The 24,729-nt window shown below is 40.3% G+C and overlaps 2 protein-coding genes across 2 annotated transcripts; both read right to left on the bottom strand.

Annotated features, from left to right (window-relative positions):
- Positions 1-231: 231 nt before the first annotated feature.
- Positions 232-7,626, bottom strand: LOC133460917 (chitin synthase chs-2-like). Its single transcript, XM_061741630.1, has 18 exons — positions 7,154-7,626; positions 6,863-7,046; positions 6,623-6,718; positions 6,249-6,410; positions 5,942-6,116; positions 5,526-5,859; positions 5,249-5,449; positions 4,946-5,061; positions 4,513-4,681; positions 4,240-4,419; positions 3,850-4,128; positions 3,596-3,764; positions 3,461-3,504; positions 3,299-3,363; positions 1,871-1,981; positions 1,565-1,776; positions 1,390-1,465; positions 232-942 (listed from the first exon to the last, which is right to left on the bottom strand). The coding sequence occupies exons 1-18, from the start codon at positions 7,548-7,550 to the stop codon at positions 802-804; spliced, it is 3,111 nt and encodes a 1,036-aa protein (XP_061597614.1). The 5' UTR covers positions 7,551-7,626; the 3' UTR covers positions 232-801.
- Positions 7,627-7,647: 21 nt separating this feature from the next.
- On the bottom strand, positions 7,648-9,849 carry LOC133460916 (uncharacterized). Its single transcript, XM_061741629.1, has 5 exons — positions 9,815-9,849; positions 9,158-9,293; positions 8,150-8,338; positions 7,745-8,033; positions 7,648-7,661 (listed from the first exon to the last, which is right to left on the bottom strand). The coding sequence occupies exons 1-5, from the start codon at positions 9,847-9,849 to the stop codon at positions 7,648-7,650; spliced, it is 663 nt and encodes a 220-aa protein (XP_061597613.1).
- Between the last annotated feature and the right edge of the window lie 14,880 nt (positions 9,850-24,729).

Below are 24,729 nucleotides of genomic sequence, written 5' to 3'. Positions count from 1 at the left end.
TAATATTTGAATTTTATGTTTTTTGCAAAACGCAGTTAAAACCCCACATGCTTTTTTAAAAGAATCCGTGTCATCATTATGAGGCAATACTTCACACTTTTCATGTGGCAGGTGAAGAAACTCACTTTTTCTTTGAAAATTATTTTGTATTTCTTTATTTTAATGTCACATATTAAAATACAGCATATTATGTAGAATTAATAGTTACACCAAAAGAAAAATAAAGTGCCCAATAAGATTTGTTTTCACATGAAGATGAACACATTATACATCTGTGATATAAAACTTCTTGTTACATGTCAATATAATTGACTCTCGTTTGACATATAATCATTAAAAAATTCACTTTTAAAAAAAATCTAAAATAACAGAGTTAATACTTCCATAACTTTTCATTATTCAAGTGCTGTTATGTCTGCATACTACCAGATTTCGACTGACCTTTATCAGTATTTCAAGACATTGCTTCATTTGTATGTATAACATTGTTTTTTATACTATCATCCTTCACACTTTGTCTTCTGTCATTCCTCTTGTCATCACATTAAACAAACATTGCATTAAATACAGGAGCAGCAAAATTATGCACATGGCTGCTTTACAGTGTAAATTAAAACTTCATACCCCAATAAATAGAATAAACAGTGATAATGTTATGATATAGCCTGATCTAAAATAAATATAAATAACACTTGTCTAAGAGCAAAACTAAGAACTTCATAGTGGGTCAGTTTTAGTAAAACTTGCAATACATAATGTAAAGTTGTAGCATCCTTTTTTGCTTATTGAGACTATCTGTGTTCATACCAAAGTCCCTCCATTTGCATTACTGAAGATCTCATCATCACTGTAGTCATCACTGTCTTCATAAAGGACATCAGAGTTAGCCACTTCGGAGACCTGTGAGCTGTAACTCGAATCTGCTGAGCAGAAGATTTCATCCTAGGACGACATTGAATCAATATTAGTCCAAAAACAAAAAAAGATGTCACCAGGAAACAGCAGGATGGAATTATGAAACAAGACGGTAAAGGTCAAGTTAATGATCCTGTCGCCTCAGGAGATGCAATAAACTGTGAGAACACATATTTAGTTTAAATTTTGATTAAATGTGTCAGTAAAAATCTTGTAAAGCAGGTTCCCACGGCAAACTGTTACAATGTGCTTTCGTTTAAGTTTAAAAGAATAATTCATCTGTTTTTCAGTCATGTCGCCTGATTCTGTTAGACATTGTTACAGACTTGGATTTCGTCCAAAGTCAGACAGTGTTTAAACAATTTTTTTTATCTGTTAGTGGGGATTTTTGTCACAGCATATGGATGCTGCCTCACTGAGAACCAACAGAAGAAGTAGTTAGAATAAAAGTTGAAACAAAGAAATTGCAAATACCTCTTCGTCTGTCTTTGGGGGTGTTTTCTTTCTCTCAGTGTTCACAAAAGCAACATAGTGGATGAGTGTGTTCACTCTGATTAAACACAAAACAACATTTCTTAGATTATTTCTCTGTTTTTTGAACAAATATGAACTACCTGTAAAGAAAAGGTAATTTGATGTAAGTGGTTACCTGTGGTACAGCATGGCAATGAACTGGACTAAAACTGTGATTGCGAACCCCATGATGAACATGAGGGTCATGGGCTCGATTTGGATGTTTTTGCCGTTCTTGTTTAAGTTGAGGTCAACCATTTCAATTTTGATGGCGAAGACTTCAAAGACCTGGAACATGAAGGCTGCCACCAGCCACAGGGCGTTCACGAAGAAGAAGGAGAAATTGATCTGTTGTGGAGGGAAAGACATGCAGTAAGAGTTTGATCTGAACTTACTCGTACGTATTTACTGTGGAGAACAAGACTCAGATGGTAACACTTACCTTGTTTCTCAGCTCACGCAGGTCACTCTGTGTCTTTTTTTGTTTCTCTTTATCAGTTGCCAGAGGTTGAAGGTATTTTTCCTGCAGGTCATTCCAGAATTTTACTTCTTCCTGCAGAACAATAAAAATAAAATGTTTACATGTTTATATACCCCAAAATCCGAGGTAGTACATAATTCTAAAGTTGTATACAGTTTTGATGATAACAGTTACTGTAAACCGAGTTCAGGAACTGATAAACCAACTTGGCTGGTGAACCATTAGTAAGTGTCTGAGCCGGCTTTTATATATGGGTCCCATATGTGCTACAGGTGAGTTGCAAATGTGAGACTCAAGTGCCTCTGTTTGCACAATTTTCAAATGTTGGGGCCTACCGTATTTTCCGCACTATAAGGCGCACCTAAAAGCCTTTAATTTTCTCAAAAAACGGCAGTGCGCCTTATATATGATCATTACGGTAATTTCTGTTACTGTAGCCAGGGGGATTGTAGCTACTGTAGCTAGTGTCGCCGAAGTAACAGCGCTAAAACCGGCAGGAATCGTCACAGACGTTCAAGACAACAGCAGCGACGCTGACTCGTATAATGGCGCCTTTGACGAGACGGAGCGGGTTGGATATTGTACATACGGATTCAGGTATGGGAAATGAACTGGAAAAGTTCCCCTCCACATTTGTTTTGGGAGTGAACCACGTTTTCAGAAAGCTGGTTTTTATTTTGTTAATAAAGTTTGACTTACAGTACTTGCTGACCGGGGTTGATGCTAACTCAACCCCAGTCACTATACTACGTTATCTTACCGTATATTCCGTGTGCCTTATAATATGATGCGCCTTATGGTGCGGAAAATACAGGGGGGTGAGTCTGAGTCCAGCTTCCTAACCGACACCTTTGAACTCGCTACAACACAGACTTGAACCACGGAAATGCCATATGACGAAGTTCATGACTGACTGATATGTTAATACCAACTCATTTGGCCACAGACTTGAATCACGAGAACACCCTATGGGGTAATTTACAACTTAGTGACAGTCATGCCAAATGCCCGATAACGGCATTTGGCCACAGATCACATCTGACTGTAAATTGCTTTTTGTCTCTCACTTGACTTGTTTATTCCTGCCTTTTGTGCTTTGAACTTACTGTATAAAAGTCATGATTTCAAACCATTCGTGGTCAGCACACCGACCCAGACACGATCTGTGTCGGTCTGCTCACCGCCGGCTTACTGAATAAAACTCACTACACCACAGCGGACTTCTGAACTGGATTTTATATTATTCTTCAACATACCATAGTACTGACCTAGACTGAATAGGGTAAGGCCATACATACATTTAATTGTAATTATTTGTAATCATCATTCATCAGCCCAGTTTTTGTGAGTGTGACAGCTCCATTCAGTCAAATGAAATAAAACACACACCTCGCTCAGAAAACCCTCCTGCAGGCGAATGTCATTAGACATATTCTGTAGTTCTGTTACCCAACCTAAAGAGCAGAATAAAAAATATTAGATAACATCAAATGTTTATGTGTTGAAATGTTTAACAAAAAAGCTATTTTAAAAGTTATTTCTTCCACTTACACTGATTATGGAAGTCATGAATGTCATAAAGCATATCCATTTCCCTGGAAGAGAAATAAAAAAAAACATCAGTATCATGTCATGGTTTAAATTATATTTTGCTGATTTATTATTTATTGTTTATTTGTAAAATACCCTTGGCCTTCCTCCGAGATGTCATCCACAATAGTGTTCTGGGGTTGTGGTACAGGCTCTGAGGGCTCTGGGATTAAGTTCCCCTGATTTATACGGAGCTGCTCATCTTCAGATGTCGATTTTTTACAACACTTAACCCATGAGCAGAGTTTTTGGCAGGCACTTTTGGCTGCAAGGGTAGAACACGGCTTCAGTTCAGTAAGCATAAATATCAATAATCATCTTTACACATGGCAAGAAAGTCTGTAATCTACCTTTCTGTTTGCTGGTTTGCTGGGTGATGGCTGCATCCGGGGCATCCTCGGCAGCAGGCTTTGTCTCTCTGGTGCCCCAAGAGACGTTGTTCATGTTCACCATGGAGTACATGGTGAGCAGGAGGTAGGCGCTGGGGATGCAGATGATGTAGAGAAGGCCATAAAATACTAGAGGAAATTCCTGAGGATGCATTACTGCAGTGGTAATGAAGATGATTGTCATGATGATGATGAAGATGCTGCTGGGTGTCAGAATGGTTTGGTCCTCGACCATTGAAGCTGGTAGAAAACAAAAAAGAAACGTAGATTGTAGGATTAAATTAAGTCATCAGCAAAAGCCCACGTAAGGTAGCAAAATGTACATCTGCAAAAAGTTTAAACATAACATACCAATAATGGACATGGACACCACCAACATGAGGATTGCATACATGATGCTCATGGCAGCGGCAATAGTGATCTGAGTGTCTGTCTTGAGCTTAAAACAGAGACCCAGGTAGATAGCAGGAGGAATCACAGCTAAGATCAGAGCACCAGCAGAAGGGATCTCCAAGACGAAAGTCAAACTGCCTGGAGGACACAGAAGACATGGAATTTGACGAGATGCACTTGCCTTTGACTTTTCAAATGTGCACAAGCTGTCCTCAAATACACAAGACAAACCTGCAATCATGAGGCAGATGGTGGCAGGTGACAGAATAGCTGAGACGATGGCAAATAGCTGGTAGAACATGAATGGTTTGGAGATGGACCTATTCCTCTTGGAAAGACTGTTGGTGGAGCCCAGCAAGTCCACCACGTTGGCCATCGTCGACGGTCCCCATCGCTTACGCTGTGGAGGGAAAATAAAGTAAGACTGCTTGTGCCAACATGATTAGCCAGACCGGTCATGCCAGTTCACTTCCTAGCTATTCGCACTCATCAAACTGGTTTGGTATCAATCCTATTCACAGCCATTTCTGCATTTGAAATGTAAGAATTACTGCAGTTGGCCATGTTACAAAATGTTATGCAAATTATTCAAATATTGGGTGCAAATCAATTTTCCATTCCTGCTACTATAATAGGAAATGCTCTGCTGAGCTTCTGCATTTACCTGGTTGTACAGTTCCTTGAAGTTCTCAGGTGCGTTGGTGTAGGCATCTGATGCTGCATTGTACTCCACTCGCCATCCCTGCTTCAACATTAAAGTGCACAACCAACGGTCCTCACCTGCAGAGAGCACATGTGGAAGGAGAGAAGATTAAGTTTAAACACTATCAGCAAACCTGAGTCACACAAAAATGCAAGTTTATATGAGATAGTACACAATGACCTGAAATAAATAAAGGAAAGTAACACCAAGAGAATAATGTCAGGGAGTGAAATGAGAGTGTCAATATCTAAACACGGACAGCACCTTGGTCATACTGGATGTATTGACTGGCCTCCATCGACTTGGTGGAATATCTCTTCATGACATTGTCGTCCATCAGCGCCTCGGCTCTGAACAGACTGAAGCAGCCGGGGCTGCAGAGCACGCAGCCAAACACATGCTCGGCTGTCTTCTGCAGCCAATGACTGACGGCATACTCAAACTTCTGGAACCACACTGCAGGACCTGAAGAGGAAATGCACAAGTATTACAATCTAAGCCTGGCAATGTGTGTTTCAAATCCCCATTTCTTTATGCTAACCTGATCCTGTGGGGTGAATTCTGCCGCATGCTGCCCCAACTCGAGGATACATTTTGAGACGGTCTATGAGCAGCAACACTGCGGTGGGCTGAAAATCGGTGTCACCGTCTAAAGCCAGGATGTAGGTGTTGTGCTTCTCTTTCTGTAGAAACAGACATCTTAAATCGATCATTGTATTCTGTGGTAGTTTATCCAAAATAGTTTGCATGAAGAAGAATATCAGATGACTGACCTCAATCTTTGCTTCAACCTCTTTTTTACCCATGCCCTTCTGCCAGGATTTGTAATGTTTAGTCATGAGTTTCCAGCCCAGAAGAAAGTAAAGATACATCACCTGAAAAATATTAAAGACCAGTCAACAAGAGATGTATTTCTATCAAAAGTCAAGCATTATAATATCCTATAGTCTTTTCTACCTGAGACCATCGCTTCTTGTGGCGAATGAGGTTTTTATCCTTGAAGTGAACTATGATGTCGTTCCCGTGAGGCATGGTGAAGATTACGCGGCCCCCATACGGTGTCCGTATGACATTCTGATCAGGAATATCTTGATGAATTTTGAATAACTTTTTGTCAACGTTCTTGAAGATACTGATGACAGAAAGTAAAGCGACAATAAATTGAAGAACCATCAAAATATGAGTCTCTGCTTTTGTAACAGATGTCACTGCCAGTCCAGGAATCAACATTGAGCGTCAGACTTTCAGTAAAGAGAGCTCTTACCAATAAACTTCTGCCATGATTTTTACAAGATCCTTTGCGTATTCATTGAGGTGATGTTCATGACTCCCCTCAACTGGTTCGAAGGCGTCATCAAAGTAGATGTGGGTTTCAAAGGTGAAATCGTCGTGCTTCGTATCATCCTTTGGTCTGAACTTGTCCAGTCTACAGAGATCAGACGGAGAAATCCATCATGAAAAAGACACACGCCTCTGAAGTGGCTGTATGGACAGATGCCTTCACAAAGTTATTTGCCAGTCGTGAAAAACATATGTTCTTTCTACTAAACTTAGTGTTGTGTGGTTTCACTTGTAAGTTTCATATACTTTCATTTGTTTATATCTTGGAGTGCTATAAAACAAGCTAACAGCACTTACCTGAAAATTGAGATAATTATGTTCATCATCTCCTCGTAGGTTTCGTGCCACATGGTCGCACACAGATACACCATCACTGTTTCAGGATCCTTAAAACTGGATCGATCAAGATTTTAGGGGGAAAAAAAGAAGGACAAATTGTATTTTTTTTTACTTTTGACTTTTAACTAAACACCAACTGCAACTTCTGTCCAGAAGAGTTGACGGAAAAATAACAAGGACAAGTTGCAAAATACTTACCCGTTCTTTTTGTCTTTGGTCTGGATGTTGAATCGGGTGTTGAGGAGCAGGGATTGCTCGATGAAGGCTCCGTCATACAGCCTCCTGCTGAACAAGTCTTGGGTCTTTTGGATGCGATAGATTTTGAAGTTGAAGATATAGACTGTGGCTAACACAAGACCAAGCCACCAGGACACTGCTTCACCTGGAGAACCATTGAATGAGAGAAACGTTTTGGTGTTTACTGCTATATTTAGATAAAAATAGCACTAAATAATGACTTCTGCATGTATTGCAACACGGCAGTCTTACCTGTCAGTATGCCAATGTCACTGATCTTGGACATGTCCAGGAAGCACAGAGTTTGTGTAACGTCCAAAACTAGATGTGGGAACACACTGCCATTCAGATTTTGATTTCTTCCGGCGACCTCTACGTTGCAGTAACTTGTGAAGTTGATGTTTTCAGTTGTGTTCAGGCTTAGTCTGTAATCCTGGTAATAAACAATGACTGGAATGATGAGCACAGCCATGACAGCAAGCGAGGCCAGGTACAAAGGCACGACGAAGCATCGTCGGATGGCATGCATCTTGCAGGCTACCAGTGAAAACCAGTGACAGAGTGGTGAGGAGATCAGCTGGACTCCGATGATGATGACTATAATCCTCGCCTCTCGGCCCGGGATGGAAGTCAAGACGTCCCAGTCCATTTTGGCCAGAGGGACATAGGCCCCGAGCACACAGGTGGTCACCGCAATCCTGAGCAGGCTGGAGAGGATGTGCAGCATGTTCTGACACCTTGAGATGTCATGGAACATGTCCTTGAGGAAGATGGAACTGCTATTCTCGCAGATCAATCTGAAGTAGTTCTCCCACCAGCTGAAAGATGCCAAGATGGACCCACCAACAGCAAGGCCCATCCAAATGCTCATCTTGATATTCGCAGGGTCCTTCGTAATGTATAAGCCCAGGAACAGGCAATATCCAAGCAAAAGGAGAATGAAGGCAAGGGTGGCAGGCACCAGGAAGCGGTTTCTTTCCTTGGCAGTGCACTGTGCGACTACTTGCAGGAGCGCAGAGAGGACAGCTACACCATTTAATATCGTCACGTTGGTCACAACATCCAGGTGAGGCATCGCCACAATGGTGAGGATTGCTACACCCACAGACACCAGAAACTCAAAAAACAAAACCTGAAAAAGGAGAACACAAATCAAAAGAGCATAAAGCCACATGCCATGCTCTGCTTTCATTCTGGCTCAGAGATGAGATGCAGTTAAGAAGTGTCGACTTTTTTTTCTTTTCTTACCAGGGCTATGGTTGCTTTTCTAGGAAACTTTGATGTTTTATAGCAGCTTTTCCAGGTGCTTTTGAATAGCAGAAGGATTGTGGGTGCAATAAGGCAGCAGCCGATACACAGCAGTGCGAGAGGTTTCTGCTTCGCTGGAATGGTCTTTGTGCTGTCATGGGCCAAGGTAATGAGGAGAAGGAAAGATGTCTAGAAAATACAAAATTGAAAACACATTTTGAGGTTTGCGTAAAATCACTGGCTGATCTTTACACAGTGACTGGTTGGTCAGTACCTTTACCAGTAGCAAGTAAAAATGCAATCTAACTAATTAAACTTGATCAAGAAAAAAAGACATTTCACCACAAAGTTTCCCTGGTGTGGAGCTAAAACTTTGAAGACATTGGAATTATTAAAATTAAAAGGTGGCTTTATTTACCTTTGTGGGGTGTTAAAGGACAAAATTACTTCATCATTCTTGTTCTCTTTTAAATTAACTTTGTCATTAAGCAAACTTTGCCATCCTGTAAGCCGCATGGGATGACAAGGAAAGTGTTGAGACCTCCGAAACCAAGATAAAGTATACCGGTGGAAAATTGTGGAAGATGTTTTCCAAAAGAAATAGATCAAGCATTAACAAAATCGGCTCAAGGATGCGCCCTTGATGAATTCCAGTGTTAAACGAAACAATTCAGAAATGAACAATTGTAATAGACAGCTTCCAGGAACAGCTTAAAAAACAATACAGGGGTTGACTATGTCAAACATTGTTTCCTTAGACTTTGGGCTATGATGACACGCTTGAAGTCTGACTTTGACTGGAAAGGGTGCTATTTTGTAAAAATAGAAATATAAATACTACAATTCAAGCCATGTGCAATTAAAACATGTACAGGACCGATGTCCAGAGGCCAGGTAGTGGAGTATGGAACATAAACACTTCTTGAAATCTTAGAAATTAAGAAGTGGAAGAGACCAAAGAGTGATCATTGGAGACTTAAAAAAAGCACTAAAAGCATGAAAACTGACCTTGCTACATAGAGCCAATCCAAACACGATGATAAATATTGCAGACAAGGAGATGAACCTCAGCAGTTTGATCATCTTCCAGGACGTCCGTTCATCTTCAATAACTGGGACCTCTCGGCAGGTGTCCCACGGCCTCCTGAATGAAGGCAGAGTTTGAAAGTTGAAGATGGGTCTTTTTTTTCCCAGAGTTACTTTTCAGTGACAAATTCCCCACAAATTAAAGTTGATTAAACATCCACTCCCAAAAGCAAAAACAGAAATTTAAAATTTAATTTAAAATTAAAATTATTTAAAAAAAATATTTTTAAAAATATTCCAATGGCTATTTGGTATTTTTGATCTAAATAAATGTGTTTTTTAGCAATAATCCTAATATCGATCCCAATAGTAATTAAAATTAAATCTATTTAATTTAAAGATTCAAGGTGTAAACCACTTTTGGCTAAAATATGTTCATAACCATAAAAAAAACCCTCATATCTTCAATCATTTTTTCATAATGTTCTCATATAGGTTTTTTACACATTTAAGAGGTTAAGAAATTGTTTATATGTGCATCATTACTTTCAAATTAAGCCTAACAAAATAAATACTTGTACATGTTTTTTATGTAAATGTGTGTGAAAATATTATATATTATATGATGGTTATACTTACTTGAGGGCTCCTCTTCTCTGTCCTTCCTCCTCCATTGTGACTGTATCTGATGTAAATTATTTTTTTTTGGGAGTTTATATTGGGTAGGACAGCTGCACACCTTAAGCCACACCTCCATGTTGAACTGGTCGGGCAGGTAGGAAGTTACCTCAGGTGAATGGCATCACAACTGAAAGACCAGTTTCCTGCATCATAACACATAACACTTACTGTAATTATATAGACCTGACGTACCTAATAAAGTGACCAGTGAGTATGTACAGTGGGGCAAAAAAAACTATTTAGCCAGCCACCAATTGTGCAAGTTCAACTACTTTTTCGGTGAAATTAGGGTTAGGGTTAGGGTTAAGGTTAGGGTTAGGTTAGGTTTGGGTTGGGGTTAAGGTTAGGGTTAGGGTTAGGGTTAGGGTTAGGTTAGGGTTGGGGTTAAGGTTAGGTTAGGGTTAGGTTTTAGAAAAATTAAAATTATAGGGTGGCTCAGCAAAATTGCCGTAGCCAGGCACGGGCACGCAAGCACAAAGTTTAAGCCCACTACTCTCTTGATTTTAAGGGATTAATCAAATACAGATACACTAAGGTGTGTATTTTTGGTTAGACCTGAAATACCAACAATGGTAAATCAGGTCCCCCCTTCCCTATTTAAGTTATTACTTTGTCTGCTTCCTCCACTATTTTAGATGTTATATCCATTAGGGTTAGGTTAGGGTTGGGGTTAAGGTTAGGTTAGGGTTAGGGTTAGGGTTAGGTTAGGGTTAGGGTTAGGTTAGGGTTAGGGTATTTGGTCTCCTACAAACAAGCCAAATTTCTGGCTTTCACAGACCTGTAACTTATTCTTTAAGAGGCTCCTCTGTCCTCCACTCGTTAGCTGTATTAATGGCACCTGTTTTAACTGGTTATCAGTATAAAAGACACCTGTTTTAACTGGTTACCAGTATAAAAGACACCTGTCCACAACCTCAAACAGTCACACTCCAAACTCCACTATGGCCAAGACCACAGAGCTGTCAAAGGACGTCAGAAACAAAAGCAGCTTGGTGTGAAGAAATCAACTGTGGGAGCAATTATGAGAAAATGAAAGACATACAAGACACTGATAATCTCCCTCCATCTGGGACTCCAAGCAAGATCTCACCCCGTGGGGTAAAAATGATCACAAGAACGGTGAGTAAAGATCCCAGAACCACACGGGGATCTAGTGAGATGACCTGCAGAGAGCTGGGACCAAAGTAACAAAGGAACCATCAGTAACACACTACGCCTGCAGGGATTCAGATCCTGCAGTGCCAGACATGTCCCCCTGCTGAAGCCAGTACATGTCCAGGCCCGTTTGCTAGAGAGGATGATGAGAAGAGGATCGGGTGAATGTTATATGGTCAGATGAAACCAAAATAGAACTTTTTGGTAGAAACAGAACTTCATGCTTTGGGGAGGTTTTTCTGCAAAGGGACCAGGACGACTGATCCGTGTAGGGAAAGAATGAATGATGTGTGAGGTAGACAGACAGATATTGCACATATGGTATTGCACATCTTGTTATTATTATTATTGCACGTGTTATTGTCCATAAACTACTGAGAGCAGGCCTGGTTGTACAGTCTTATGGCAGCGGGGAGGAAGGACCTGCGATGCCTCTCAATGGGGCCATGTATCGTGAGATTTTGAGTCAACAAGGGCATTGAAGATGAAACGTGGTTGGGTCTTTCAGCATGGCAATGTTACCAAACACACCGCTGGGCAAAGAAGGAGTGGCTTCCTAGGAAGCATGCGAATGTCCTGGAGTGGCCTAGCCTAACCGCATCTCAATACCTCAGAAAATCTTTGGAGGGAGTTTTATAGTCGTGTTGCCCAGCGACAGCCCCAAAACATCACGGATCTAGAGGAGATCTGCATGGAGGAATGGGCCAAAATACCAGCAACAGGGTGTGGAAACCTTGTGAAGACTTACAGGAAACGTTTGACCCCTGTCATTGCCAACAAAGGGTATATAACAAAGTATGTGACTGTGTTGTTGATTTTTTCTGGAGATATAGCCTACCTGTGATGACAGGCCTCTCATCTTTTTAAGTGGGAAAACTTGCACAACTGGTGTCTGACTAAATACTTTTTTGCCCCACTGTACGTATATACATACATGTAGGTATAGTAGTGTATGTTTGTATGTATGTATGTATATATATATATATATATATATATATATATATATATATATATATATATATATATATATATATATATATATATAACTGGATTATGTACACACATTATGTACACCTGGCTTGACAAAGGATTCCTGAATCTTACTTTTGAGAAACAGCCCCTCTGATGTTAATTTCCGGTCATTTCAAATACATTTAGGGGAAATTAAACTCTTAAAAAAAGACAGATGTGGTGTAGTAGATGTTTGGAAATATAAAAGAAAAAAAGGAAGAATCTAGTAGCATATGGATATCTTATGTGATCTACAACTGTGTATGTGTGTGTGTGTGTGTGTGTGTGTTTGTGGGTATTAAAGTCAGGATGTGTGTCAAAATGACTAGATGCGGGATTTTATTATGTAAAGCACTTTGCGTTTCTCATGTATGAAAAGTGCTATGTAAATCAAGTTCGATTTGATTTGATCAATGCATTTGATAAATGTTTGAATTGGAATATTGTCTCCTGGTGAGATGGTTATTTAGATTTGTGTGTCATCTGTATACAGTAGTTATTGTAACACCTTTTGATAGGAATCCAACCAGTAAGTGCTTTGCCAAAAAGTCCTACCGAGTTCTTCAACCGGTCTATCAAGATGTTGTGATTTACTACTGCTGTCATTTAGCAGACACTTTAATCCAAAGCGGCTTACATCTGAGACACACACACCATGGAGCAATTAGGGTTAAGACCTAATTGCAACATGGTTCATGTTGGTTGCCATTCCGGGGCTTGAACCCGGGTCCCCCAAGACTGAGAAGTTGCCACTATCAGTATTGGGGTAAATGTCGTTCACAGCCTTTACTAGCGCTGTCTTAAGCCTGAATTACGGTTCTGCGTCAAACCAACGCAGAGCACACGCCGTCACCGTGACGCCGTCGTGAACCCTTCGGACTTCTCCGTCACTCCATTTCTCCGCAGTGCAGTACCCCCCGTGACCGCTAATTCGCAATCTTTTCCTGAATGGTTTATCCGACTTTTTCCGGTCACAGTGAATCAAAGAGATAAGGACAACTATTGTGGAAAAAAACAAAAGAAAAAAAATCACACATACACGAAGAAAAGAGCGCTGAAAGTTCACGACTGCTTCAAACCGGAAACCGGAAATGCGTTGCTACCAAGTGAACCAATCACAGCCCTCTCGTCTGCGTGTGGTCTGCGTCGCCTTGACGCGTAGTTACAATTTTCGGGAGGTACGCGTCAGTGACGGCGTCAGTGACGGCGTGTGGTCTAAAGCTTGAGTTATGGTTCTGCGTCGAAATGACGCCGTGCCTACAGCGTGTGGTACGTGTCGACGCAGAACCATAACTCAAGCTTTAGTGCTGTGGTCTGGCCGGACTGGAAGACATCAAAACAGTCATTTAGTGTCAAGAGGTTGTATAGCTGTTGAAAAACTGCTTTTTCCATGAACTTCCTAAGGAAAGGGAAGTTTTATATAGTCTGCTGTCTTGACTAAAGCCTTAGAAACTTTTTATGTGTTTGCATTTTATCAGTACTAATACACTGATTTTAATTGTATTAACTTTGGGTTATAATTTGCACCATTTGCTGGTAGCTTCTCACTTGGTAAAAGTAGCTGGATTGTGTTGATACTCGCTGCAGAAATCAAAGAATCCACTCCCATTAGTCATTTCTTGACACCACTGCAGAAACTGCACTCTCAGAGTCATTATATCATTTATGAATCCTGAATGATAAAAATAAATAAATGCTGTATAAATTTACATTTAAATTTACATATTCATGTGTATTTTCTCATATTTCAGCGAAAAGGGCTGAGTCAATAACTCAGAATCCAGTCAAGCAAATCAACCTTCACCCTGTTTCAAAAGAAAAGGGAGTGGTTATAAAGACCCAGGTTTTTCGCTGGAGGCTGTTGTGACGTCAAGTTTGACGATTCCACGCCCTAAACTGCCCTAAAATGTATCTTCACAGCATATAAATTCTTTCTTCTTGTGAAGCATGTAAGAAACAAAAGACTTACCTTAAAGAATGCCAAGGAAAAAAAACAAGCACACCTTCAATTTTGTACCATTACTTAAAGCGCGTATCTTCCTCCTTCCCACTTTGAATATTGAAGCAATCCTTGTTTAAGGCTGAGTTTGAGTATTTACATGAAAGTACACAATTTTTACACCAGAGGTTCTCAATCTTTAGGATAAGACCCTAAAAAATGACCCTGTAGAGAAATTCAGAACCCCTTTTAATGCTGTGTGTATATAATGCTTAATACAGTAAATGAATGTATCTGCCTTTTACTAAATGATGGTTTTATTTTCACTTGTTATATAGTAGCAGAAGTATTTCTCATTTTAAGGGATAGGCAGTGTAAACCTATGAAATACGTCTTTAAAATAGGCAGAACCTGTAGAAGTCAGGGATGACTGGGAGTGGAGAATCTCATCCCTTCTCTCCCTACAAATGGCTGCTGTCTCATTGGAGCCTTCAGTGCTGCAGAAATGTTTCTGTAACCGTTCCCAGATCTGGGCCTGGACACAATCCTGTTTCAGAGGTTTAGAGACAACTTCTCAGACTTCACGATTTGGTTTGTACTCTTGACATGTGCTGTCAACTGTGAGGCGTCCAGTTGTAGATTTTGTTATATTTTGTTATTTTACAGCCATATTCAAAAATTTATTTGATTAATTTACCTCCACAAGGGTCTACTCACAATTACGGAAGAGTATTAGGGCCAGGCAGGAGAAAAAATATTTGGGAGGGGAAGATTTTTTTTTATTGTGCACTTTGAGAAAAAAGTCGAAATGTCCAGAAAAAAGTCAAAATTTCGAGATTAATGTTGAAATACAATTTCGAAATAAAAAAGTCGAAATTTCGTGAATAAAGTCGAAATTTTGTGAATAAAGTTGAAATTTTGTGAATAAAGTTGAAATTTCGTGAATAAAGTTGAAATTTCGAGAATGAAGTTGAAATACATTTCGACTTTTTTCTCTAAATTGTATTTCAACATTAATCTTGACATTTCGACTTTTTTCTCCTGCCTGGCCCTAATACTCTTTTTTTGATTTTGATTTTTCATTTTTTGATTTTGATTTTTTTTTTCTTATGTTTGCAAACTTCTGTAAAAATAAAGAACATAAATATAAAATGCAAGATTCTTCAGTCTTTGCTCAATGAAATCTTGAACATCAATTACAAGTATGATGCTACAAGCTGGAGTTCCTCCCATTCTTCTTTGCAGGACCTCTCAGGTCCATTCGGTTGCACAGGGAGCATTGGTGGAGTTGTTCTACGATCTCTCCAAAGATCTTGAAACACGTTCAAGCCCGGGTTAAGGTTAGGATTCCTCCTGGACGCCTCCCTGGGGAGGTTTTCCGGGCACTTCCCACTGGGAGGAGACCTTGGGGAAGATCTGGGGACACGCTGGAGGGATTATGTTCCTTGGCTGGCCAGAAAACACCTTGAGACACCACACGACACCTTCTACACTCGCACTTCCCTAGTCACCTGATTTGATTTGGATTTGATTTGATATGTTTATTTGGTCACGTTTATAGAAATCAGTAGTCAATACAAAGTTTTTTGCATGTATATCAAGCAAGGACCAAAAGGTGTAGACTGAAACCAAAGCTTATTTTGTCTACCCTTTTAACACAATGTAACCGCTATAGTGCAAGATTTAAAAAAACAAAACAAAATAACTACATGAAAAAAATAAATAAAACTGGCCTATCTCGGCTTAACAGCATCAAGATGTTCATATTTACACACGTGCATACATTCATCCACACACACCAAACCCACCTATATACAGTATACATTGCTGTGCATACATACATACATATATATGCACTTATTTATACCTGTATACACATACATACATGTACATACATATACACTCATCTACACATACATGCATACATAAGCATTCAGATACATACTACCATATACATGCACCCTTCCATAGACATAATACACACATAATTCTGTCCATAATTTTGCAATAAGCCTCATTAGACACCACTTTATCCCCACTAGGAATGGGCGATATTTTACCGTTCACGATAAACCGTCAAAAAAATTCCCCATGATAAGAATTTGTCATCTTGCGGTAAAAACGATAAATTCCCGTTGATGATGTTTTTGTGTAAAGCTGATTTATGGTTCTGCGTTAAATCAACGCACAACGTACGGAAGGAAGGAAGGAAGGAAGGAAGGAAGGAAGGAAGGAAGGAAGGAAGGAAGGAAGGAAGGAAGGAAGGAAGGAAGGAAATGAGCGAGAAAGAAAGAAAAATATGAGCCTGAAAGAAAGAAAGAAATGAGCCTAAAAGGAAAGAAAGAAAGAAAGAAAGAAAGAAAGAAAGAAAGAAATGAGCCTAAAAGGAAAGAAAGAAAGAAAGAAAGAAATGAGCCTAAAAAGAAAGAAAGAAAGAAAGAAAGAAAGAAATTAGCCTAAAAAGAAAGAAAGAAAGAAATAAATGTGCCTAAAAAGAAAGAAAGAAAGAAAGAAAGAAAGAAAGAAATTAGCCTAAAAAGAAAGAAAGAAAGAAATTAGCCTAAAAAGAAAGAAAGAAAGAAATAAATGTGCCTAAAAAGAAAGAAAGAAAGAAAGAAAGAAAGAAAGAAATTAGCCTAAAAGGAAAGAAAGAAAGAAATGTGCCTAGAAAGAAAGAAAGAAAGAAAGAAATTAGCCTAAAAAGAAAGAAAGAAAGAAATGTGCCTAGAAAGAAAGAAAGAAAGAAAGAAATGAGCCTAAAAAGAAAGAAAGAAAGAAAGAAATGAGCCTAAAAAGAAAGAAAGAAAGAAAGAAAGAAATTAGCCTAAAAAGAAAGAAAGAAAGAAATGAGCCTAGAAAGAAAGAAAGAAAGAAATGAGCCTAAAGAAAGAAATTAGCCTAAAAGGAAAGAAAGAAAGAAAGAAAGAAAGAAAGAAAGAAAGAAAGAAAGAGAAAGAAAGAAAGAAAGAAAGAAAGAAAGAAAGAGAAAGAAAGAAAGAAAGAAAGAAAGAAAGAAAGAAAGAAAGAAAGAAAGAAAGAAAGAAAGAAAGAAAGAAAGAAAGAAAGAAAGAAAGAAAGAAAGAAATGAGCCAAGAAAGAAAGAAAGAAGGAAAGAAATGAGCCCGAAAGAAAGAAAGAAAGAAAGAAAGAAAGAAAGAAAGAAAGAAAGAAAGAAAGAAAGAAAGAAAGAAAGAAAGAAAGAAACAAAGAAAGAAAGAAAGAAAGAAAGAAAGAAAGAAAGAAATTAGCCTAAAAAGAAAGAAAGAGAAAAAATCCTGTTGATGACGTTTTTGTATTGTTATTTTTTTTATCGTTATCGGGATAAATGCCAGAAATTATCGCGATAAATCTTTTAGTCCATACCGCCCATCCCTAATCCCCACTCCCCTTAGTTAACCCGTGATTCCCAGAGACCCCCCACATCCACCAGTGAATTACTGCTGGAGCAACTATCATGACAAAGCTGCAGGTCCTGATGGCATCAGTGCCCGTCTCTCAAGTGGCCAGTAAACCTGCAACATGCATGTTTTTGAATGTAGGAGGAAGCCCGACCCAAGCAAATCAAATCAAGAAACAGTAAAATGGCAGGAATGGTGTTCTTAGAAAAGGTTGATATGATCAGAACCGCAAACATGATTGAAAAGGTTTCTATTTTGGTTTTGGGCTGTATGTTTATTTTCAACCAGGAAATAAAACATTTCTTTAAGCCCACAAGGACATGGAGCGTGATGTCTCATTTAAAAAGGATGTTAAGAATGATTTAATCGACACACCTTAAATTTGTTTTCATCAGAACTCGCACGGCAGTATTCTCACCATCCAATCATGAAAGCCTATCAGTGACATTTGATTTGACTTGTATAACTTTCTACGCTTCAATGCATGAGTCAAGTCTTTCCCTGTTACCTGCCAACTCTCCCTCAAGTCTACCAACAACGCCCCCTTTCAATTGTACAGTTACATCAGAACGTAATTAAAAAGAAGAAAAACTCCTCTACCCCGAAACAAACTCAATAAATAATAAACATTTATCATTTATTGGCAGAAACAAATCAGAGCTCAAAACTAAGGTGGCGTGTACGGTACGTTCTTAACCACATGTATCAAAGTAGAACCATGAAACTTTTTAAGGGCACATTATGTAATGATTGAATATGCTGAAAAGTGGTTTAGAAAATAATAAACCTTCATTGGGGATGTCCAGCACAGCCAAAATGTTTGTCTGGATAAAGTTATTTTTTTAATTTTCTTTTGTTTAATTCAGTGAAAGTGTTGTGGATCCTGTTTCTCTAAAACCAACTTTCAACCACATTTTGCTTCCTCATAGCCCGAAACACCGAAACTTAAGTTGCAGAGCAAGTTTACGCATCCGAACCCTCAGTCAAACTAATGAGGTGTTTTTATAAACCCAGTTTATGCAGATATTGTATTAATCGCTCTGTCTGACACCATAATTGTGGTACTTTTATTGTAGGCCTATTTTCTGTTTGGTACTAAAGTATCTGGTAAATGTCCAAATGTCCTAACAATCTTCCTCAGAATTGATTTGATTGATTTAAACTGAAGACAAGCCCTCACTTAGAGACACTTTTTGTTAACTGCAGACCGTTTTATCCACCGCAGGAGTTTTCCTCCTTTGTTCTGGTCGCCTTCTACATCCCGCCGCACGCGTGTGTGACTGAAGCCAAAGGTGTGGACATTAATTGCTAATTTAGTTGTTTTTTTTTTGTTTTTTTTTTTCCCCCTTTTCTCTCTCTGTCGTGACCCGTCGCTGTATTATTATATACCTTCAGTATATATGTATATGTATAATGGTCCATACATAATAAATATGTATGCAATAATTTCAACTTGTGCAATAAGTGCAATAGGGCAAATGCAATATGCATCAGCACTTTACAACTTTGAGCACTAAAAGCAATTAAAATGCAAAAAAAAAAAGAATCAATGTGCAACATGCATTAGCACTTTATACATCTGAGCATTGGAGCACTTTAAAGAAAATTGGAGCACTTTAAAGAAATAATGGGACGATGTGTAATCTGCATTGACACTTTAAATCTCTTGAACTTAAGCACTTAGCACTTTAAACATGACGGTCACATACTGGTGTCAATTGTAACATGTTTTTATTTCTTATTGATTTTATCTAGCTTAGTCGTGTTTTTAAATGTTGTCTTTCGTTGCTATATCTTGTCTTCCTTGTTTGCTGGTGTCTGATTATATGTTTTATGTTGGGCATTGATTTGCCACAGGGACGAATTGTGGAAATTAGCCTATGGCTATAAACATACAAGTTTACACTCGTGTTCATTAACATGTACAGGCCCTGTCATCAAATAAATACATTTAATTGAATTGTAAGCCACTCAGCTGCTGGCCGACCAGATAACGGATCTGGAAAAAAAACTGTTCATTGTTTTGGGGATATCAACAGAGCAAACCTCACCCACAAACTTCCTAAATACAGGCAGCATGTTACGTACCCCACCAGGGACACGCAGACTCTGGACCACTGTTACACAGTAATTAAGGACGCATACCGCTCTGTTCCCCGCGCAGCTTTAGGACACTCTGACCACTGCCTGCTTCATCTGATCCCGACATACAGGCCGAAATTAAAAACCTCTAAGCCTGTAGTGAGGACTGGGAAGAAGTGGACAGAGGAGTCAAAGCTGAAGCTTCAGGCCTGCTTTGACTGCACGGACTGGAGTGTTTTTGAAGCTGCAGCCACAGACCTGCATGACACTTTGACATCCTACACTAGTTTTTGTGATGACATGTGTGTGCAGACTAATTAAGTTGTCTAAAGTTACTGATTGGTCACGTGTTTCCTCACTCCTCCGCAAGAAGCTTTGCCCATAGCGCAGTTGTCTCTCTTAGCTTGCGGGGCACCGCACAGCTGCGCCCCAGGCTGCACTTGAAGGCAGTTGGATGTACCGCCGCCCATGCTATGTCACTGCCGTGTGTCACAAAGAGAGGCAGCGGCAACGTGAGCTCGACTCACTTGGCCTAGTTTCTTTCCCATAACAATTCAGCACCTGGAGCAGAATTAGGCGGGTTGGATCAAAGCTGCTGTGACCTATTTGATTGTGTGATGTAAACGAAGAAGACAACAACACTAAATATGTAGAACATGGAGGAGATGATAGATGTGCCGCTGGGTGTGTGGCTTGTGTTCGATATCAAGTTAAAAAATGAGAGAGAGAGAAGCTTCAAGCGGTGACGTTTTTAAATTTTTTTTTGTTTGTCTAGGCCAGGGGTCGGCGACCCAAAATGTTGAAAGAGCCCTATTGGACCAAAAACACAAAAAACAAATATGTCTGGAAATGAAAAGTATGTATAAGCCTTAGAATGAAGGCAAATGGCGAAAGGCAAAATGTCGAGAAAAAAGTCAAAATGTTGAGACAAAAGTCGTAATGTCGAGGAAATAGTCAAATGTTGAGAAAAAATTTGAAATGTCAAGATTAATGTTGAAGTACAATCTCGAGAAAAAAGTCAAAATGTCGAGAAAAAAGTCAAAATGTCGAGAAAAAATTCTAAATTTCGAGAAAAAAGCAGAAATGTCGAGAATAAAAAAGGAAAAAGGAAGAAAAAAAGTAGAAAAAAAAGAAGAAAAAAAGGAAAAAAAAGGTCAAACATTTTTGAAAAAGCTCCAGGAGCCACTAGGGCAGCACTAAAGATGTGGCTCTGGAGCTGCGGGTTGCCGACCCCTGGTCTGTTGGTATCTGAGCAGCTATGAAGTGACAGAGCGCCTGGTAGATCTGGTCGTTCCTTATCGCCCGTCTAGATCCCTTTTTAATTCTCTCTTCAGTCACCAGGTTTATGAACATCTGCACCTCAGAGTTGGATCACGTCTGACTCCCAACCCCCCGACCAATCGGTGGCGTGTAGTTTGATGATGTCAGATGCAGCCCGACTCAGAACCTCGGCAGAATAGATACAGAAAAATATCTACTCGGCACAGCCGGACCCCTAGTGGGAAAGCGTCAAACCAAGTGGAGGCAAGCCGAGCTGGGCTTAGTAGGTACTAGTGGAAAAGTGCCATAAATGACTACAGGCCTTTCGCCCTGACATCAGTGGTCATGGAATCCTTTGAGCAGCAGGTGAGGCTGGGGAGCATCACATCCAGCACCCGGACCATCAGCACTGGCGCCCCCCAGGGGTGCGTCCTCTCGCCACTGCTGTTCTCCCTCTACACCAACGACTGCACCTCAGTGGACTCTTCTGTGAAGCTCCTGCAGTACGACACAACCATCATCGGCCTGATCCGGGAGGGTGACGAGTCCGTCTACCGACAGGAGGTGGAACAGCTGGTCCACTGGTGCAGTCAGAACCACCTGGAGCTGAACTCGTGAAGATGACAGTGGACTTCAGGAAAAACCCACTGACACTCCGCCAACCCCCCCCGTCAACCTTCCTCCTTTTCTCTTTTTTCTCTTTTGTACATGGTGCAGCATCCTCTGCCGGTGGCGAAGAGCATCTCTGAATGCACAACACCGGAACCTGCTGCGTAAGGCGGGGGAGAGATTTGTCCGTCAAGACTCCTCTCCCTGGCCCTGCCCCTTCTCAACCTTTCCCCGACCCTGAACCTAACCTGGGGCTTGCTGATTGGGCCGGAGCTTCGGGAGCTGCGTGCTGGCCTGCGGTCCCCATCCTGTTGCTGCTTCCACATGCCTGCTGTGCTGTTAACGTCCCTCACCCCCCAGTCTGGCCCTTGGCAGGAGGGTCCCCCCTTATGATCCAGGTCCTGCTCAAGGTTTCTTCCCTCCTAAAGGGGAGTTTTTTCTTGCCACTGTTTGGCTTAAGGCTTTTCTCCCACTAGGGGAGTTTTTACCTGCCATTGTTTATGTAATAATTGCTCGGGGGTTTATGTTTATGTTTATGTTCATGTTCTGGATCTCTGGAAAGCGTCTGGAGACAACTTTTGTTGTATTAGACGCTATATAAATAAAATTGAATTGAATTGAATTCAACAGCACTGTCTCCACCACAGACTCCTTCAGGTTCCTGGGATCCACCATCTCCCGGGACCTGAAGTGGAGCACCCACATCAACTCCGTCAGAAAGAAGCTCAGCAAAGGTTGTACTTCCTGCGTCAGCTCAGGAAGTTTAACCTGCCACAGCAGCTGTTGATCACCTTCTACTCTGCATCATCCAGTCTGTCCTCTGCATGTCCATCACTGTCTGGTTTGGATCGACCAAACTAGACACGGACTGCCAAGGACAATTAGGTCTGCAGAGAGGATAGTTGGGACTAACCTCCCATCTATCCAGGACCTGTACCGGTCCAGGACCAGGAAACGGGCAGGTAGCATCTCTGCAGACCCCTCACACCCAGGACCAGGACCAGACCCCTCACACCCAGAACACAGTCTGTTTGAACTCCTCCCCTCTGGACGGCGCTACAGAGCTCTGTACGCTAAAACCTCCAGACTCAGAGACAGTTTCTTCCCCCAAACTGTTGCTCTGATAAACTCTCATCACTCATAGAGTCTCAGAGAAATCAATCCCTGTGCAATAATAATAATAGTACTAATAACCACAATCATATGCTGTAACAATGACCCTTTCGATAACCATATCTACCTCATACTGCTGCATCTTTCACTTTTTTAATTTTATATATGTTAATAAGAGCCACATTTGTCTATTTACTGTTTGCTACTATTTAAATCTGGGTTCAGTGAGCGAAATAACTGCCAAATGACTGTTCACTCAGTCATTGGTTTTGGGCGGTATGTTTATTTTCAACCAGGAAATTAGACATTTCTTTAATCCTGTAAGGAAATGGAGCGAGATGTCTCATTTAAAAGGATGCTAAGTATGCCTTGATTGACACACCTTACATTTGTTTTCATCAGAACTGGCACGCCAGTATTCTCACCGTCACATGTCATTGGCATTTGACATTTGACATTTTCTAACTTCAAGGCATGAGTCAAGTCTCTCCCCGAGGTAATGACAGCCTCTATAACAAAGATGATTACATGCCAACTCTCCGTTAAGTGTACCAACAACGCCCCCCTTTCAATTTTAAAATTACACATCAGAACGTTATTAACAATAAGAAAAACTCTTCGTAACGTCACTGTAATTTGGTAGGTATTTGACCTGTGTTGTGGATGCTGTTTCTCTAAAAAATAGGTCAACCAACTTTCAACCACATTTGGCTTCCTCATAGCCCAAAAAGACCAAAACTTAATTTGCAGATCAAGTTTACACATCTGAACCCTCATTCAAACTCATGAGGTAGTTGTATTGTGTTAATTATGTCTTCGGATACATATCCTAAGGTTTCTTTTTTCCAGACAAAGTTCCTACTTCTTACCTTCCGTGAGGAAGGCGGGAGATCCGCCAAAACTGTCAGATGGAAGGTAAGAAGTCGGAACTTTGTCTGGAAAAAAGAAACCTTAGGATTAACTCATGAGGTGTTTTTTTAAACCCAGTTAATGCAGATATTGTATTAATCGCTCTGTCTGATACCATAATTGTGGTACTTTTATCATAGGCCTATTTTCTGTTTAGTAATAAAGTATCTGGTAAATGTCCAAATGTCCTAACAATCTTCCTCAGAATTGATTTGATGATTTAAACTGAAGACACAATGATTTTTGTAAAACATTAAAATCAGAAGGAAACACATGAAAACCACAACTGTACATGTTACAGTGTTGAAAGACTCTTGCAGCCCTCACTTAGAGACACTTTTTGTTAACTGCAGACCGTTTTATCCACCGCAGGAGTTTTCCTCCTTTGTTCTCTAAAAAATAGGTCAACCAACTTCAACCACATTTGGCTTCCGCATAACCTTGTTGTGCAACTCAGGTAGCTTGGCTCTCCAGTTATCGAAGGGTTATTAATAATTTTATTAATAATTATTAATAATTAATAAAGTTGACTATTTATCAAATTGAATGACCAATATGATAAATAAAATCCTCGGGGCACCACCCTGGGCCTTAATCCAGGGAAATGATAACTTTTAACAGCAGAAAATCAGTCTCAGAAATTAAGGTTTTTGCCTAATACAGTAATTGAAGGCGTGCAGTTCGAGCTCTGAGCTCTGTCAAACAAACCAATTGTGACCAAATTGCATGAAACAACAGAAACCACTCATTAAAAATCAATCAGAATTTATTTACATACGGGTATCAAAGCAGGTGTAAATAAATACCCAAATAAAATCCTGATGGCACACTACGTTATTATAAAACCATTAATTAACTAGAAAAACATCAATAGAAATGAAATGAAAGTTAAATGCACGGAATGAAAAATAAATCAAAGCAATAATAATAAAGATGATAAAAAACACAATAATGATAACGTACAGTAATACGCATACAGTAATCTCATTAAACATAAATTCAGCTTTACACCGTTCTAACTGACTGATCGCCCAAACACAGCCTCACGTCTCCTCTGGATTCTGGATCTGGGCTGCGGGTTCTGTCGGGGGTTCCAGTCCGATGCGGCCTCGTTTCTCTCGGCTTTCAGTCCCAGCAGTCTCTCGTCTCTCTCTCTTCTCCTTCGACTCTGAAGAAATAAAAAGACAGGGGTGCAGCGTGCAGCAGCCGGGCGATCCCGCCCTGGTCAACGGAGCCTATCACGGCATCTCGGTGCGCGCGGGGTCTCGTCCACTCGTCGGACGTGGGGGCTCCCGTCCGGGCTGATGAGCGTGTGGGCCTCACGGACACAGGTGGCTGGGTGCTCCTCAGGCTGAGCTGGCAGGCTGAGAGGAGGATGAGGCCCCTCCTCGGGAGAG

Source organism: Cololabis saira, chromosome 15, assembly GCF_033807715.1.
Source record: "Cololabis saira isolate AMF1-May2022 chromosome 15, fColSai1.1, whole genome shotgun sequence".
Lineage (NCBI taxonomy): Eukaryota > Metazoa > Chordata > Actinopteri > Beloniformes > Belonidae > Cololabis > Cololabis saira.
Note: the sequence above shows the minus strand (reverse complement) of the source record. Positions and strands in the feature narration are given on the sequence as shown.